We start from the raw sequence: 15911 nt of genomic DNA on the forward strand, positions 1-15911 counted from the left end.
TCTGACTATGGGTCCAGTGTGTGGGACAAAGTGTTTAGAAGGGCTGGAGGCAATGTCTCTGCTCCCTTCCCACGGTGCCTGAGAACCTTGACAGCACTGCAGGGCAGAGTGATCCTGAGAGCGGAGGTACTGGGTGCTGCCGCTGGTCCCCGTTGGCTCCTTAGGGTCTGTGCTGGGGCTTTTCTAGTTGAAGTTCTTGGTGTTTGGTTTGGCTTTCTATCCTCTCTCTGGGGGCTGCTGCTCTTAGAGTGTCCTTGGGAGCTTTGTGAGAGTGTCACTGGAGTTGAGGGTAGTCGGGCCTCTCCTCTCCGATGTCTCCTCCTCCTCCCCCACCTCTCCCCACCCCTTCTCTTCTCTCACCTATACTTCTCTCTCCCATCTCCTGTCTTGTTTCTCTTTCTCCCCTCCTTACCCCTCCCCTTCTTTTTAGCATCAGACCCGGGACTCCTTGTGTGATAGGCAAAGGCTTTATTTCCCAGTGGCACCTCTTGCCATTTTTTTTTTTTAAGGTTTCTAGATTTATTTATTTATTATTTATAAGTACACTGAAGCTGTCTTCAGACACACCAGCAGAGGGCATCAGATCCCATTACAGATGGTTGTGAGCCACCATGTGGTTGCTGGGATTTGAACTCAGGACCTCTGGAAGAGCAGTCAGTGCTCTTAACCACTGAGCCATCTCTCCAGCCCACCTCTTGCCATTTTTATCTAGAGACAGGATATTACTGTATATCCTTGGCTGGCCTCAGACTTTGAATCCTCCTCCTCTGGGGCCTGTGGGGCTGGAACTACATTCCTGTACCACCACACCCTCTTCAGGGCCTTCTACTTTTAAGTGGAAAACATTTTTTCATTTAGCCAGCCCCCAAAACTGCTTTCCCAGGGGCCACAACTTTTCCACATGGCTCCACATGGCCTCAACCCAGCCTTTTACCACCAGCCTATGCCTGTCATCCCCCGACCCCCTCCATGCTCCCAGTCTCCTCTGCTGGGCCCAAGGACAGACCTCAGGACTAGCTAGGTGTTGCCATGGTAACCTCTCAAAGGCACCCAGGTGCAGAAGCTCTTTATATTCATCCCTGTTCTAGGTCACAGATGTGTCTGGTCCCTTCACATGCTTACACCAAGGGCCTTGGTGCTTCTCCATTTCAGTGCAGTGATGTCCTGAATCCAGACACACCAGGTCTCTCCCAGCTTTGCTGCTTCATCTCGGATCAGCCTGAGCCACAGAATCCCACTTAGACTTCTGAGTCTGCTGGCCCCGCACCCTGGGATGGCTTCCTTTTCTATCAGTGTCCGGCCCAGGAGACCTAACTAGAACTTTGGCTGAGTAAGTTTGGGGTTGGAAAACCTAGTGTGTCAGGTTTCCAACTTGATCACCTACAGGCCCTGGGTAAGATGTCCAGACTCCCTTAGGACTCAGCCAGACTCTCATGCAAGTTAGAAGTGGCAGTGCCCCGTTTTAGTGAGCCACTGTGAGATCCATGACAGGGCTCTTCAAGTGGTGGAGTATGGTCATTCGTGGATGCTTACCCATGGTTGATGCTCTAGTCCCCTATATAAAAGGGCATGGCGCTGGCATATGCCCCACACAGAACCTCCTGTGCAGCTGGAACATCTCCTGATTACTGATGGTGCTACCCAATGTGATCGATCTAAACACTAAGTGTTTGTTACACTGTATTGTTTAGGGAATAACAAGGAAAACCCTTGCACATGCTCAGAACATTTTCTTTTGCATCAGTTCTTTCTTTTCTTTTTTTGGGGGGGTGTGTGTGGTTAGGATGGGTGGACGGTGAGACTATGTAGGTCTCACTATGTAATCTTGGCTGTCCTGGAACTCACTATGTAGATCAGGCTGGCCTTGGACTCACAAAAATCTGCTTGAGACCTGCTTGCCTCTGCCTCAAGTGAGTGCTGGGATTAAAGGGATGCACCACCATGCCCTGCTGTTTTTGAGTCAGGCTCTCCTAGAATCAGCCTAGCTTTGAACTCACTGTATAGATAAAGCTGACCTGATCCGACTGCCTCAGCCTCCAAGAGCCAGGATTCCAAGCATGTGTGGCACACTAGGCTCCTTTCTTCCTCTCTCCTTCCCTTATTCTTCCCCTCTCTCTTTCCTTTTTTTCCTTTTCTTTTAATTATTTTTATTTTATGTGTACTGGTGTTTTCCCGGCATGGATGTTTGTGTGAGAGTGTCAGATGTTGGAGTTACAGAATGTTGGTGGCTGGGAATTGAACTCAGGACTATTTTAACAGGGGAAGAAACACATATACACATGTGCATGTACATGCACACACACACACACACACACACACACACACACAGAGAGAGAGAGAGAGAGAGAGAGAGAGAGAGAGAGAGAGAGAGAGGTGAGCAATGACCCAGGCAGTGTGTAGACCACAGGGGACCGTGGCCTCTCCATCTCTCACAGAGTCGAGCAGTCAGTCAGATCTGAATTTACACTGTGTAGTTATTTTGCAAGGGCCTGGGCAAGAACCCAGAGCCTTGACTTACTTGGCTCAGGGCCAGAAATTCCCCTGAGCTTCATTCAGTCCTACTATGCTCTCTCTGACTCCCTGGATCTATTTGTGTCACTTGCCATTTGGAGAAGAAACAAAAGAAGCTTCAACCTCTGCTCCTTGGGCTCTTGGTTAGGGAAGCCATTTTCCCTGTCTACCAGCTTCCATCTCAGTGGCTCTGGCTTGTGGGTAGGTGGTCAGCTCTGGAACAGTCTTCTGAGCATCATTTCAGAGGTAGAGAAAGGCCCAGAGAATAGCAACTTGTGCAGGCTCCCAAAGTTTGCTAGGAGAGAGTTAGGCCAAGAGCCCAGGGCAGTGTGCTTCCTTTCTCCTCTCCAAATCTCTACCTCCCACTCATCACCACACACACACACACGCACACGCACACCATACTCTCTCTCTCTCTCTCTCTCTCTCTCTCACACACACACACACACACACACACACACACACACACACACACGCACGCATGCACACACGCACACGCGCACACACGCACACATACACAATGGCCTTTGAGTTTGGGCTCTGAATTGAAGTCCAGAGGAGTATGCATCACAGGTCAGGCTCCTCCTGGTTCTTGTTCCTTACAGATAGCTCTTTGCAGAGAAGAGTGGTTGTGACCACAGGGTGGCAGCAGCAGGTCAGGCTGAAGGTGGGTGGGGACTTGCTCAGGATGGGAATGGGAGGGAGGCAGGGAAGGAGGTGCCTCAAGGAGCTGCCCCAGGACCTTGAGCAATTGGGTTTGGGATTGCACAGACCTAGTCTTGGGTATATCCATCCATAGAGGTCCCCTCTAACCTTAGGGGGACAGTCCTGTCCTCCTAGTCTCCCCTGTGGAGCACCCATTCATTCATTCATTCATTTCTTTCTTTTTTTTTTTTTTTTTCTTTTTTTCGGAGCTGGGGACCGAACCCAGGGCCTGGCGCTTGCTAGGCAAGTGCTCTACCACTGAGCTAAATCCCCAACATTCCTTCATTTCTTGACCAGTCATTTGGGACTCTACCCACATTGTGCCTGGCCCTGCCTTTGATAGTACTTGATATGTTTCAAGCATCCGAGGAAGGCATGGGATGCAGTTTTGGGGGAAGAAGCAGAGGGAATGGGCTGGGCCTGCCCCTGAAGGCTGGACAGGCATGTCCAGGACTGGAGATGTCCATGCCTGGACTGGAAAACATCTGGTTTTGGAACCAGAAAGAGCTGGTCTCATCACTTAGTGGTCTAGACCTTGACACAAGTCTCTCAGCTTCTTACTTCATTTTGTGTGTGTGTGTGTGTGTGTGTGTGTGTTTTGCCTGCATATATGTTTGTGCACCATATGCATGCAGTGCCTGTGGAGACCAGAAGAGGCTGTCAGATTTCCGGGAACTGGAGTAACAGATGGCTGTGAATCACCATGTGACTTCGAACTCAGAGATCTGCCTGCCTCTGGCTCCCAAGTGCCGGAATCCAGAGTGTGCGCCACCACTGCCTGGCTTAGGCGAATAAATTAGGAAGCTTTGTGATTGGGACTAGAATTCCAAGAAAGCTTGATTCCAGGGTGTGGCCGAGGGAGGGGTAAACTATTCAATTCAGGCAAGTTCAGAATTCTGGGTGGAAGTTCTGATTTCTTTTGAGTGAGGATTAGTGAGTAGGAGGCCAGAGTGACTTTACCCTATATAGGTTTTACTGGCCTGGTGAGGGCCAGCTTTCAGTGGGACCCAGAGAAATGTTTATTGCAGATGGGCTGGACAATGTGCTGACTTACAGACTGTGAAACCACAGTGCTTAAACCAAGTAAGCAGCCGGCTGTGAGTGGACACTTTAAAGTTTATAAAGCATTTTGTTGTACAGTCATGTTTCCCTCTGTTTACTCAGCCTCTCACTTCCTTCTCTGTTTTATTTTATTTTATGGCCCAGGCTGGCCTGGAACTTATCTGCTTCCACCTCCAGTGCTGGCACTTGCCACTAAGCCCAGTTTATTTAGTGCTGGCCATCAAACCTAGGGCTTCCCTCAGGCTTAGGCAAGTACTCTACCAAGTGAGGGGCAGCCTCAGCCCATGAGTGCAGTTCTGGTGATTCTCGGAGTCTGTTCCTTCTGGATCTGATCACTCCTGTTCCTCTTTATTTTAAAATGATTTATTTTATGTGTTTTGCCCGTATGACTGTGTACCTTGTGCATGCAATTCCCAGAGGCTTTAGGGTTCCTAGAACTGGAGTTACAGTTGGCTATGGACAGCCAGGTGGGTGCTCTTGCAAGAGCAGCCAATGCCCTTAACCGCCGAGCCATCTCTTCCGCTCCAAGCCTCTTTGGGACAGAATCTTTTTTTTTTTTCTTTTTCTTTTTCTTTTCGGAGCTGGGGACCAAACCAAGGGCCTTGCGCTTGCTAGGCAAGCGCTCTACCACTGAGCTAAATCCCTAACCCTTCCAAGCCTCTTTGGAATATGCAGGGAAATGATTTTCCTAAGAGGTTTCTTCATGGTTTTCACTTTGGTTTTCACAAGACTTTGCAGAGGTCATACAATGGAAATGTCATAGGTAGCAGGGTTTATTTTGATAAGCTTAGAAAAAGGCAGGACAGTAATTTCTATCTACAGATAACAGCACGTGTGTGTCAGAACACTCCTAATTCTGTCTCTCAACTTCTGGCTGGATGTTAGTCTCCGGAGGAAATTGGGTAATCTTGATTAGAGTGGCGTCAAAGCTCCTTAACCTAAGCTACTAATGTCACCGATGTTCCCTAGATTCTGAAAAGCTTTAGAGAGGAGGATACGGCTAGAGATCACTTAGTTCTGGCTGGCGGCTTCAGCAGTTACAAAACCTTTCCGCAGTGAAATAGCATACTGTTCAATAAGCCCCTCCCTCGCTATGACATCAGGAAACACACCCTATCATGTCATTGTCTGGCTACTTCTTTGGAAAGAGCTATTTTTAGTGCGAGCAAACACATACTTGCTTTAGAACATAAACTGGTGTTATGACGCACAAATTAAAAGGCAGATTTGAAAATGCCTTAAACATTACTATTTTTCTTTATGTTTGTACGGTTGTGTAGAAGAGAAAGAGAGGCTAGTCTTTCCACCCGGTGTCCCTCTCGGTTCAGGGTGTCAGCCGAGAAGGCGGGGCCATGACGTCACACCTGGGCGGGCGTAGACTGTTCTAAGTGCGTGCCGCGGGGGAGACTTCTTAGATACCAGGCTGCAAGGCTCTTTCCCTTCCGGTTTCTGCGCCCTTTCTCTGCGCGCTGGTTTCGACCTGGGCTGTATAGTGTGGAGAAGGGGCGGGATCCTTCCTCCCTTCTGCTCCTACTGGGGCGAGTCCACTTCGTGCCTGGCTGGAGTTCAGGGGTCCGAAGTGTCAGCTGTAGGCCTGGTGAAGCTTGGTGGCCCCATGGCCCCGCTCGGAGCTTCCCCGCGTCTGGTGTTGCTGTTTAGCGGGAAGAGAAAATCCGGGAAGGACTTCGTGACCGAGAGGCTGCAGAGCAGGTGTCCGCGGGTACAGGGAAGCCGAGGAAGGGCGCTACCTCAAGTGATGGAGGGAGGGCTTGATGGAGGGAGCTCACTGAGGGCAAGGAGGGACAGGATGACACAGGGAAGAAGGTAGATCCTCGTGGTCAGTGAAACAGCAGCCTGCACATGTACCCCTCTAGGAACCAGGAGACTGCTTCTGCAGAAGAACTCTGTCGTCAAGAAACATGGATTGCTATTACATCCAGGCACCTTCAAACGTGCCATTCCTGTTTCATGATTCTGGTGGGAGGTAACTGGTGTAGATAAGGAGACTAACGTGACTCTAAGGGGTTTTCAAGACCACGAGCGTGTCTGTTCCAAAGAGAATCTTCCCAGAACACCCTGCAATAGCAGGAATTTATGGAATATTCTATGCCAGGCATTATACGTCTATATCATCTCATTTAACCCACATAGCCCCTTTATCAAATAGTGGTATTAGCATTCCCATGTCACAGATGCAGAAGCAGGGGCCCTTAGGAGCTAAAACCCAGTGTGTGTGTGTGTGTGTGTGTGTGTGTGTGTGTGTGTGTGTGTGTTCCAGCAGCAGGGAAAGTTCATACACCTAGGAGTTCAAGGCCAGAGTGGACAACAACATGCTGACTTTTTGAGTATTAAAGTGTTAAAATTTGTGAGGGTTATAAAGTAGCAAATTGAGGGTTTAAATTCAGCTTTGCCTTGAAGTAATACCTTTCACTTGTTCTGTCCTTCCTTTCTAGTTATTTGTTTTCAAAGAAGTATTTATGCTATGGGTTTGGGTTTGTGCCTTGTGTGTGCAGGTGTTCACACCAAGAAGAGGCCAGAAGAGGGCACATGATCCCCAGAACTGGAGTTACAGATGGTTGTGAGCCTTCGTGCGGGTGCTGGGATTGAAGGCCTGTGCCACCACACCTGGCCCACCTCCAGCTTTTAAAAAGCATGGGTTCTAGGGGTTGAACTAAGATCATCCGGCTTATGAGGCTCGCCTTTTCCCTAGCCTTCTACTTTTCTTAAGTGATGAGATGTTCTGGGAAACTTTTTTTTTTTTCTAGGAACTTGGACTAGGAAGGCAGAGAAGGAAGAGAGAGAACAGTGAGGCTCCTCTCCAAGGCCAATGGGACAAGTGTTAGGGACCACATTTGTTCTAAGAGGTCCAACTTTTATCACTAAATAATCACCATCAATGTGTAAATTTTACCTGCTCTTACCTCCACAGATAGTCTGGAGACCACCCAGAAGCCTAGAAGCTGGGGTTAGACAGCTAGGAGTTCACGGCCCGCCCCAGTGCTTACTGCATGACTTGCTACAGACGTCTTACCCGTTCTATTCCACTTCTGCCTCGTGCTAAGTGGGTGTAATATGGGATGGTTAGAAGAATTAAAGGAGCCAACACTAGAATTAGAGTGATTCTTGGCCGGGAATACAGTGTCCGCTAATTCCCTGTTTTTGTTACCCACAATGTTACTTTTAGTTAACTTTCTTCACTCAACCTCATTTTCTTCATCTGGAACAAGAACCAGGGCCGTGAGGCGGCTCAGCAGGCAAAGGCTGTCAAGCCCGATTCAATGGAAGTAGGGAACTGACCTTTGAAAGTTGTCCTCTGACTCCTCCCCACCCCCACGAAATGTTTCTAAAAGCAGGGGCGGGGGGGGGCACCTATTTCACCATGAGGCATTTAAGTGCCCTCCTGGGCATCTCAGGGACAGGTAGAAACTGTGACTCTTACATTGGTATTGCTTGGATCCAAGTATAGCACACAGGAAATGGTAATACGTACACCAAGTGACTCAGAGGGCAAATTATTAATGTTGCGGTGACCAGGTCAATGCATACCAAGGTCTCTGTGGCTCTGAGTGAATGAGTTTGGGGTCCCAGCAGAAAGCTGATCCAACCAGAATCTCAGCAGGCCTGGAGTTTCCCGTGGCACTTACTTAATACATTCTGCTGTTAGTTCAGGGCTCCGTGATAGTTCTTTGGCTTTTGCAATAATCCTATGTGACTGTAGGGCAGATGATGCCATTATTATAAACGAGCAAAGGCGGTTAGGGGAGGGGAGGCCGAGAGTAGGAATTCCTAAGGTAGAGATGAGCAACAGAGGCACTGGACTCCTCTTCTGGACACTGGAGACTGTCGGCAGCACAGGGTTAACCGGGTTCTGATTCCTTGTCCCATAGACTTGGAGGTAACATCTGTGCTGTCCTGCGGCTCTCTGGTCCACTCAAGGAGCAGTACGCTCGGGTAGGTGGTGGCTTGTGGCATCGGGGGGTGCTGGGAGGAACCTGCTCTTGGAGCAATGGCTGCTGCTTGAGTCAGTGGCTCAAGAGAGTCTAGGTATGAGGCCCTAAGAAAAGGAAGGGGTCCAGGAAGGGCTGTAGGTGCTTGAATTGGTAGCTCTGATGCCACGTAACTAATAAGGATCTGTGCTCTAATCCCCGTTCTCAAACCCAGCTGTCCTGATGCAACCCTGGAATTCTCAGGGCCTGGGAAGGAAGATGGTGCAGTTGATAAAATGCTTGCCATGACCTGGGTTCTATCCTGAATACCTACATAAAAAGCCAAGCATGGCATTGCACACCTGTAATCCCAGCACCAGGGAGGCAGAGACAGGAAGATCTCTGTCGTTTGCTTGCCTGCCAGCTTGGCCTAATTGGTGAGGTCCAGGTCCCAGTGGGAGACCTTATCTCAAAAACAAAAGTAAACGCCTCAAGGTGGATGGACAGCACCTGAGGTTGCCGACCTCCAATCACATGCAGATGAACGGGTGCATAGTCACATGAATTATCAAACGCGTGGTCAGACAGGCAGAAGCAGCGCAGTATGCAGATGCCCTAATCAGTTTGGCTTTGGTATAATACATCTGAGACTGGGTACTTTCATATAGAAAAGAGATATAACTCACAGTTGTGAAGGTCCAAGGCCAGGGTGCTGGCATCCTCTTAGCTTCTGGTAAAGGCCTTATGGTGGAAGGACAGTGGACAAAAGAAAGATCACAGGGTAAGAGGACTGAGGGGAGAGGCCTGGATCCTTATATAACAACCTACTTTCAGGGTGACCAATCCAGTCCCACAGAAGTGGAAACTCATTAGTCCTCCCTGAGAGCCACAATCCCCCAGAGGCACCATATCCCTATACCACCATATTGGGGGCAAGGCTAAATAGGAGATTTGGTGGGGACAAACAATACTAATGACTGAGAATTAGAATCGTAGGTGGTGGTGCATATATTTCATCTCAGTACTTGAATGACAGAGGTAGGTAGGTCTCTGTGAATTTGAGGCCTGCCAGGTCTACAAAGAGAGTCCAGGCTAGCCAGGGTTATGGGGTGAGACCCTGTCTCAAAAAAATTATTATTGGGGCTGGGGATTTAGCTCAGTGGTAGAGCGCTTACCTAGGAAGCGCAAGGCCCTGGGTTCGGTCCCCAGCTCCGAAAAAAAAAAAAGAACCAAAAAAATTATTATTATATTTGCTCCTATATTCAGTTCATATATACAGTGTTTGAACACTGTTCCAGCTGTGGGGGATGTTCCAGATGTGAGTTTCTGCACTGCTAGAAAAGACACCATGGGAACTACAGTGCTGGCTGCCACAGGAAGAGGAAGGGAGAGGGGAGAAGAGATTTTTATTGTAAACAAATGCATCTTTTTTGAGTTCTGGTTGTTACTACTACTACTACTACTACTACTACTACTACTACTACTACTACTATTACTATTATTATTTTATTATTATTATTTTGAAACAGGGTTTTGCTATATATCTCTGGCTGGCCTGGAACTTTTTGTAGACCAGGTTGGCCTCAAACTCACAGGGATTCACACGCTTCTGCCTCCTGAGTGCTGGGATTAAAGGTGTGAGCCACCACTGCCTGGTTATGGGTTATGTTTTTGAGAATGCCTTTCTGTTCTGGAGCCTTCTGGATAGAGCCTTTGCTTGTCATTGTCTCTGGAGAAGGGGAGGGAAGGCTTAGAAACAGCTCCCTGGGGGTCAGAGTAGTCCCTCCAGTCTAAGGGTTTCTCTAGGTATGCAAGGTCCTAGGAATGCCCAGAGCCAAATGAAGCAATGCTAGGTCAGCCAAGTGAGGACTTTGGGTATGGGGAAGGAGAAGAAGGGGAGACATCTCTCTCTGGGGTTTTTGGTGGATGCAAAAGGACACAGGGTTTCTTATTGGAATGCAATAGACTAAGGCTGTGCCCAGGGGTTGCAAATTCACTTCGGGATTAGTTTAAGCCAGAAATAATTGGGAGGATGAAACTCTCAGAAGAGAAAAATGACACCACACATGTCAAACAATTTTGGAATTATTTAAGACCTCCCAGCTTTGAGTATCTTGGGGTGCTCCCTTGGTAGGGCTCTCCTCCTTGCTGCTTTGTCACTCTCAAAGCTGGCTAGTGACTGCAGGGAGGTGCCAGGAGGGGCTGGTTCTTCCCATTTTAGGAAGGACTGTGTCATAGATGGACTGTGTGTTGCAGGAGCATGGCTTGGACTTCCAGAAACTTCTGGACGCAAGCACTTACAAGGAGACCTATCGGAGGGACATGATCTGTTGGGGGGAGGAGAAGCGCCAGGCTGACCCAGGCTTCTTCTGCCGGAAGATTGTGGAAGGCGTGTCCCAGCCTATCTGGGTAAGGGGGCTCTGCCTTGGCTTACAAAACAGCTCTTCCCAGATCTCTCCTGTGGTCATCTCTCATCTTCACTGCCACCTTCTGCACACGTTGCTAGCATCTCAGAAGTCCTCTTCTGATGCCTCTTGCCTCTGTGAGTCAGAGTGGCTTTTTCAAAGCAAGTCATAGATCACTGGCAGATCTAGAAGTGCTGGTGCCTCCCACCCTCTCACAGCAAAGTCCTAGCTTTGCTGTGAATGTTGGGGCTCCTGTGTTCCCCTCCATCCTAACAGAGCTGAGGCCACCAGCTTCTCTTACATCAACCATGCAGCAGGGACTTTGCTTCTTTTTTTTCTTTTTTTGAAGCTGGGGACTGAACCCAGGGCCTTGCACTTGCTAGGCAAGCGCTCTTCCGCTGAGCTAAATCCCCAACCCCGTGACTTTGCTTCTTTTCCTTCTTTCCTTGCTTCCTTCCTTCCTTTCTTTTCTTTTCTTTTCTTTTTTCTTTTTTTTAAAGATTCATTCATTTATTATATATGAGTACACTGTAGCTGTCTTCAGACACACCAGAGGAGGGCATCAGATCCCATTACAGATGGTTGTGAACCACCATGTGGTTGCTGGGAATTGAACTCAGGACCTCTGGAAGAGCAGTCAGTGCTCTTAACCACTGAGCCATTTCTCCAGCTCCTTCCTTACTTTTCTTTTCTTTTTTTTGGACAATGTTTTACTATATAACCCTGGCTAGCTACTTTGTAGACTAGGATGGCCCCAGACTCACAGAGATTCACCTGCCTCTGCCTCCCAAGTTCGGGAATTAAATGTATGCACCACCACACATGCCCTTGCGTGTCTTTCTGCCTGGCTGCCCTTTCCTGACCCTTTTACCCGATTTACTCTGACACTTTTCATGTCACCTTCACGGGGAAGCCTTCCTTGACATACATCATTGTCTTTTCTTTCTTTTTCTTTTTTTCCCTTCCTCCTAAGACAGGGTTTCATGTAACCCAGGATGGCCTGGAACCTCTGGGTGGTAAGGATGACCTTGAGCACCTGATTCTCCTGCTTCCACCTCCCCAGGTCTTAACTAGCCCACAGCACCCTACACTGGGCCTTCCTTATTCATACTTGTGGTAAATTCCGAGTGTCTCCTTTTGTCAGGCACCTTTCTAGGTTCTTAGGATGTGCTGGTACAAAATGGAATGAAGAGTTCACCTTCAAGAAACTTCCTGTTATAGTTAGGAGTTGGGGAGCCATGTTCTAAATAAGTGTAGGTGGTGCCAGGCAGGGTGAACAAGACAGGTGGAGGTGCGGGCAGGCCCGGGAAGGATGCTCTTTAAAGCCTGCTGTCTAGGGACTTCTTTTTAAGGCATAGGAAGGCTTTAAGGCTTAAATCTTTTTTAAAGATTTATTTATTTATTTATATTTATTTAATGTATATAAGTACACTGTAGCTATCTTCAGACACACCAGAAGAGGGCATCAGATCCCATTACAGATGGTTGTGAGCCACCATGTGGTTGCTGGGAATTGAACTCAGGACCTCTGGAAGAACAGTCAGTGCTCTTAACCCCTGAGCCATCTCTCCAGCCCAAAGGCCTCCTTCTTAAGGCAAGGTCGGAGCATGAGGAAGGAAGTGAAGGAGTGAACTGAAAGGCTAGTAAGGGAAGGAGCTTTCTAGAAAGAAGGACCAGAATTCGAGGGCTGGAGAGGGGCCTGTTCCTGGTATGTCTGAAAAGCAGCCATTGTGGTTGCCTGTGGGAAGTTAAGAGCAAATCATGTAAGGCTTTGGAAGAGACTAGAAGTCACTGAGAAGTTCTGAGAAGAGGAAAGACATGGTTTAGGAATTAAGGGGCAATTTAATTACTAGGGTGTAGGCCAATGATGGAGCATGTTTTAGTATCTGGATATAGTTCTTGGAAGGAGTGTGGTTAAGAACCTGAGACAGGAGATGGCTCAATGGATAAAGCCCTGGAGTTCAGATCCCCTGGAACCCACATAAAAAAGTCAGGCGGGGCTGGCGAGATGTCTTAGTGGATAAAGACATCCACTGTCAGAGCCCACATGGTGGAAGGTGAAAACTGACTCCTCTGAATTATTTACACACACACACACACACACACACACACACACACACACACACACACACACACCTCTCCTACATCTGGCATTATAGATGTGGTGCACAGGCCTGTAATCCTAACACACAGGAAGCAAAGGCAAGGAGTTGAAGGTTAGCCTTCCCTATGTAACAAGTTTGAGGCGGGCCAGGGCTACATAGTGATACTTTGTCTCAAAACCAAAGAAAGGATGTAACGGGCTTTCTCTGGCTGCGGGAGGGCGGGTAAGAGCTGAAGCAGAGAGACCCAGTAGATGGTCGGTCCGACCCAGTAGATGATCCGTCAGTGACAGGCTGGCCTCAGAGCTGTGAGAGACTTGAGAACTCTTACATGGATTTTAAGGATAGAGCCATTAGGAGTCGAGTGGGTGATGAGTTGGTTCTGGGGCAGAAGGACTATGATTTTTATTCTGAGCAGAGGCAGGAAGGGTCAGGATTGGAGGGATCAGGAGGTGAGGAACTATGTTTCAGCCATGTCTGGGCTAACATTCATCAGACTGCTCTGTGGTCCCATTTGGAAAAGCTACTGTGTGTCTTGTATTGCATCTCCTGCTCTATTGTGTGTTTCAGCGCCAAGAGAGCAGGGCAAGGGTGTGTTTTGCGTATGACACCATCCTCGGTGCCTGGCACAGTGCACAGTAAGTTCTTGCAGTGCTCCTAACTTAGAACTGCGGCTGAGTGATAGCCTTGTCTGGCAGGTGGCAGTACTCAGAGGTGTTCAGTGAGCTGCACCACTGCTCTGGCTTCCCCGCCTCCCAGCCTTCCTTCCCTATAGCACTTTGTCCTAATGGTCACCTATTTGTGTCTCTTCTTTGCAGCTGGTGAGTGACACACGGAGGATGTCTGACATCCAGTGGTTTCAGGAGGCCTACGGGGCTTTGACACAGACCGTCCGAGTAGTAGCCTCGGAGCAGAGTCGACAGCAACGGGGCTGGGTGTTCACACGAGGTAGGCTGCAAATAGCATTTGTCCCCATGGTTCAGCACACAGCTCAGCCACCCCTGTGCTCTAGGCCTAGAGTGAGTGAGTGAGAGGCTGTAAAGGGAACGAGTTGGCAGAAGGTCAAGGTCATAGGGTATCTTCTTTGGCTGCCTTGTTAAGGCCAGTGAACTTGTCTGGCTAGGCCCCATTCTTTTGGCCCTTAGGCTTTGGGGACTGATAGTGGTTGGTGAGTGTCTTAGTCAGGGCTTCTATTCCTGCACAAACATCAGTACCAGGAAGCAAGTTGGGGAGGAAAGGGTTTATTCAGCTTACACTTCCACATTGCTGTTCATCACCAAAGGAAGTCAGGACTGGAACTCAAGCAGGTCAGGGAGCAGGAGCTGATGCTGAGGCCATGGAGGGATGTTACTTACTGGCTTGCGTCCCCTGGCTTGCTCAGCCTGCTCTCTTATAGAACCCAGGACCACCAGCCCAGGGATGGCACCACCCACAATGGGCCGGGCCTCCCCCATTGATCACTAATTGAGAAAATGCCTTATAGCTGGGCCTCGTGGAGGCATTTCCTCAACTGAGGCTCTTTTCTCTGTGATAACTCCAGCTTGTGTCAAGTTGACACACAAAACCAGCCAGTACAGTGAGCAAGCCAAACAAACCCTGGATAAGCCATGGGACCAGACAAGAAGTTTTCCAGAGGCCTCAGTGGCACCAGCCGAGGACCTGCTTTGCAGATAGCTCTGAAGCGCGGCTCAGGCCTCTGTTCTGCCCCAGGTCACTGTTTCTTAGATCCACTCAGATCTAGTGAGTGTGAGAGCTAACAGTGTATCTCTTGGCCAGCCTGTGTGTGGTGCTTCTTATGCCCCCTCTTAGAGACCCATGCTTTACAGCTACCGTGTGGACACTGCTCTTCCCGTGTTCCTGGTGATGAGCACCTTGGCCCACAAAGGTCAGGTTTCCTTCTCAAGGCCGTGAAGAGTGGGAGGAGCCACACTCTCACCCTGCTTCCAGCCTTAAGGACAGCATATGCCTCCCGACAGGCTCCGGTCCAGCGTATGCCAGGCTTGCCAAACAGTGTGACACCCCTTTGGGTTGTCTGCGTTGTTGATCCAGTCTTCTCTCTGTAGGCGATGACCAGAGCAGAGTGATTTCTTCAGGGGCTGCCATGGTGGGGGGCCGTGCCTACCTCTCGGAGGTTTTCAGAGGAGAGGCACAGGGTGGATGCCTGCTGTCTGTGGGGCTGGGGCCTGACTCCTATTCTTCCTCCCAGGGGTGGACGATGCTGAGTCAGAATGTGGCCTGGACAGCTTTGGGGACTTTGACTGGGTCATTGAGAACCACGGAGATGAACAGTGCCTGGAGGATCAGTTGGAGAACCTTCTGGAATTTATTCATGCCAAACTTCAGCGCTGAGGCTTGAGGGGTGAGCAGAGACTGATGGACCGGGCGAACCCTGCTTCTACCAGATGTGGGTGCCCAGTCCCGGCTGAGGTCAGAAAACAGACAAACGGTCTGGCTTTAAACTTCCAGAGGAATGAGGAGGATGCTCGTGGGTAATGGCAAATAAAGAAACCTCCGGTGTGTGTGTCTTCCCTGGAGAGGACACTTACAGGGCAAAGGCCAATGCATTAGTTTTGCGTGAGACAGAAACATTACCATGCGCATGGTAAGGCAGGCCTGCAGAACTGTGGTGGTGTTGCTTCCCCGTGTGTAAGCTCTCAGCCCTGGAATCCTAATAAACCTCCTTGGAGCACAGCTTAGAGCTGGAGACTGGTTATTTCCCTGACATCTTGGACAAACTGGGAGTGGAACTAGGCGGTAGAGGTGCAAGCCTTTAATTCTAGTGCCCAGAAGGCAGAGGCTGGCAGATCTCTGAGTTTGAGGACAGCCTGGTCTACAGAGTGAGTTTGAGGACAGCCAGGACTACACAGAGAAACTGTCTCAAAAGGACACAAAACAAAACAAAGAAAATCTGGGGTATTGGGGTAGGTATGGGCCCCACTCTGCCCTGTACATGACTGGGATGAATCCCGCAGAGGTTGACCTGAGTCTAAAGCCTGGACAGGTCTCTGTGTCACTGGTGGGAGTGGGTCTGTGGTTCTTGTCTTCTGGGATGGCCCTAGGAAAGGCTGTCACCACAGGAATTGTCACCAGTGCACCAGCCCCTTGCACCTTCATAGCTTTTCATGATTTCTTACTTTTGGGCTCGTCACAGGCACTGTGTGAAACCGGTAAGGAAGGTAAATTCTGTATCCCTTTGGATG

General features: G+C 49.2%; 1 protein-coding gene across 3 annotated transcripts; it reads left to right on the forward strand.

Moving 5' to 3' along the window:
- Positions 1-5669: 5669 nt before the first annotated feature.
- Pmvk (phosphomevalonate kinase) lies at positions 5670-15402 on the forward strand. Of its 3 annotated transcripts, NM_001008352.1 has the most exons (5): positions 5846-5988; positions 8166-8229; positions 10461-10613; positions 13530-13659; positions 14918-15402. In NM_001008352.1, exons 1-5 carry the CDS (start codon positions 5894-5896, stop codon positions 15058-15060), a joined length of 585 nt encoding a protein of 194 aa, NP_001008353.1. In that variant the 5' UTR covers positions 5846-5893; the 3' UTR covers positions 15061-15402. The 3 variants fall into 3 exon arrangements, with proteins under 3 accessions (XP_038958269.1, XP_017446383.1, NP_001008353.1); XM_039102341.2 differs by lacking the exon at positions 10461-10613 and having other exon boundaries at positions 5670-5988; XM_017590894.3 differs by lacking the exon at positions 8166-8229 and having other exon boundaries at positions 5676-5988.
- The last annotated feature ends 509 nt before the right edge of the window (positions 15403-15911 follow it).

The sequence above is a fragment of the Rattus norvegicus genome, chromosome 2, assembly GCF_036323735.1.
Source record: "Rattus norvegicus strain BN/NHsdMcwi chromosome 2, GRCr8, whole genome shotgun sequence".
Taxonomy (NCBI): domain Eukaryota; kingdom Metazoa; phylum Chordata; class Mammalia; order Rodentia; family Muridae; genus Rattus; species Rattus norvegicus.

What these genes read in the sequence shown, in the direction of transcription:
- Pmvk (NM_001008352.1), top strand. Translation starts at nt 5,894, where the DNA reads ATGGCCCCGCTCGGAGCTTCCCCGCGTCTGGTGTTGCTGTTTAGCGGG. An exon ending in TCAAGGAGCAGTACGCTCGG is followed by an intron (nt 8,230 to 10,460) that starts GTAGGTGGTGGC and finishes TGTGTGTTGCAG; the next exon opens with GAGCATGGCTTGGACTTCCA. An exon ending in GGGCTGGGTGTTCACACGAG is followed by an intron (nt 13,660 to 14,917) that starts GTAGGCTGCAAA and finishes TCTTCCTCCCAG; the next exon opens with GGGTGGACGATGCTGAGTCA.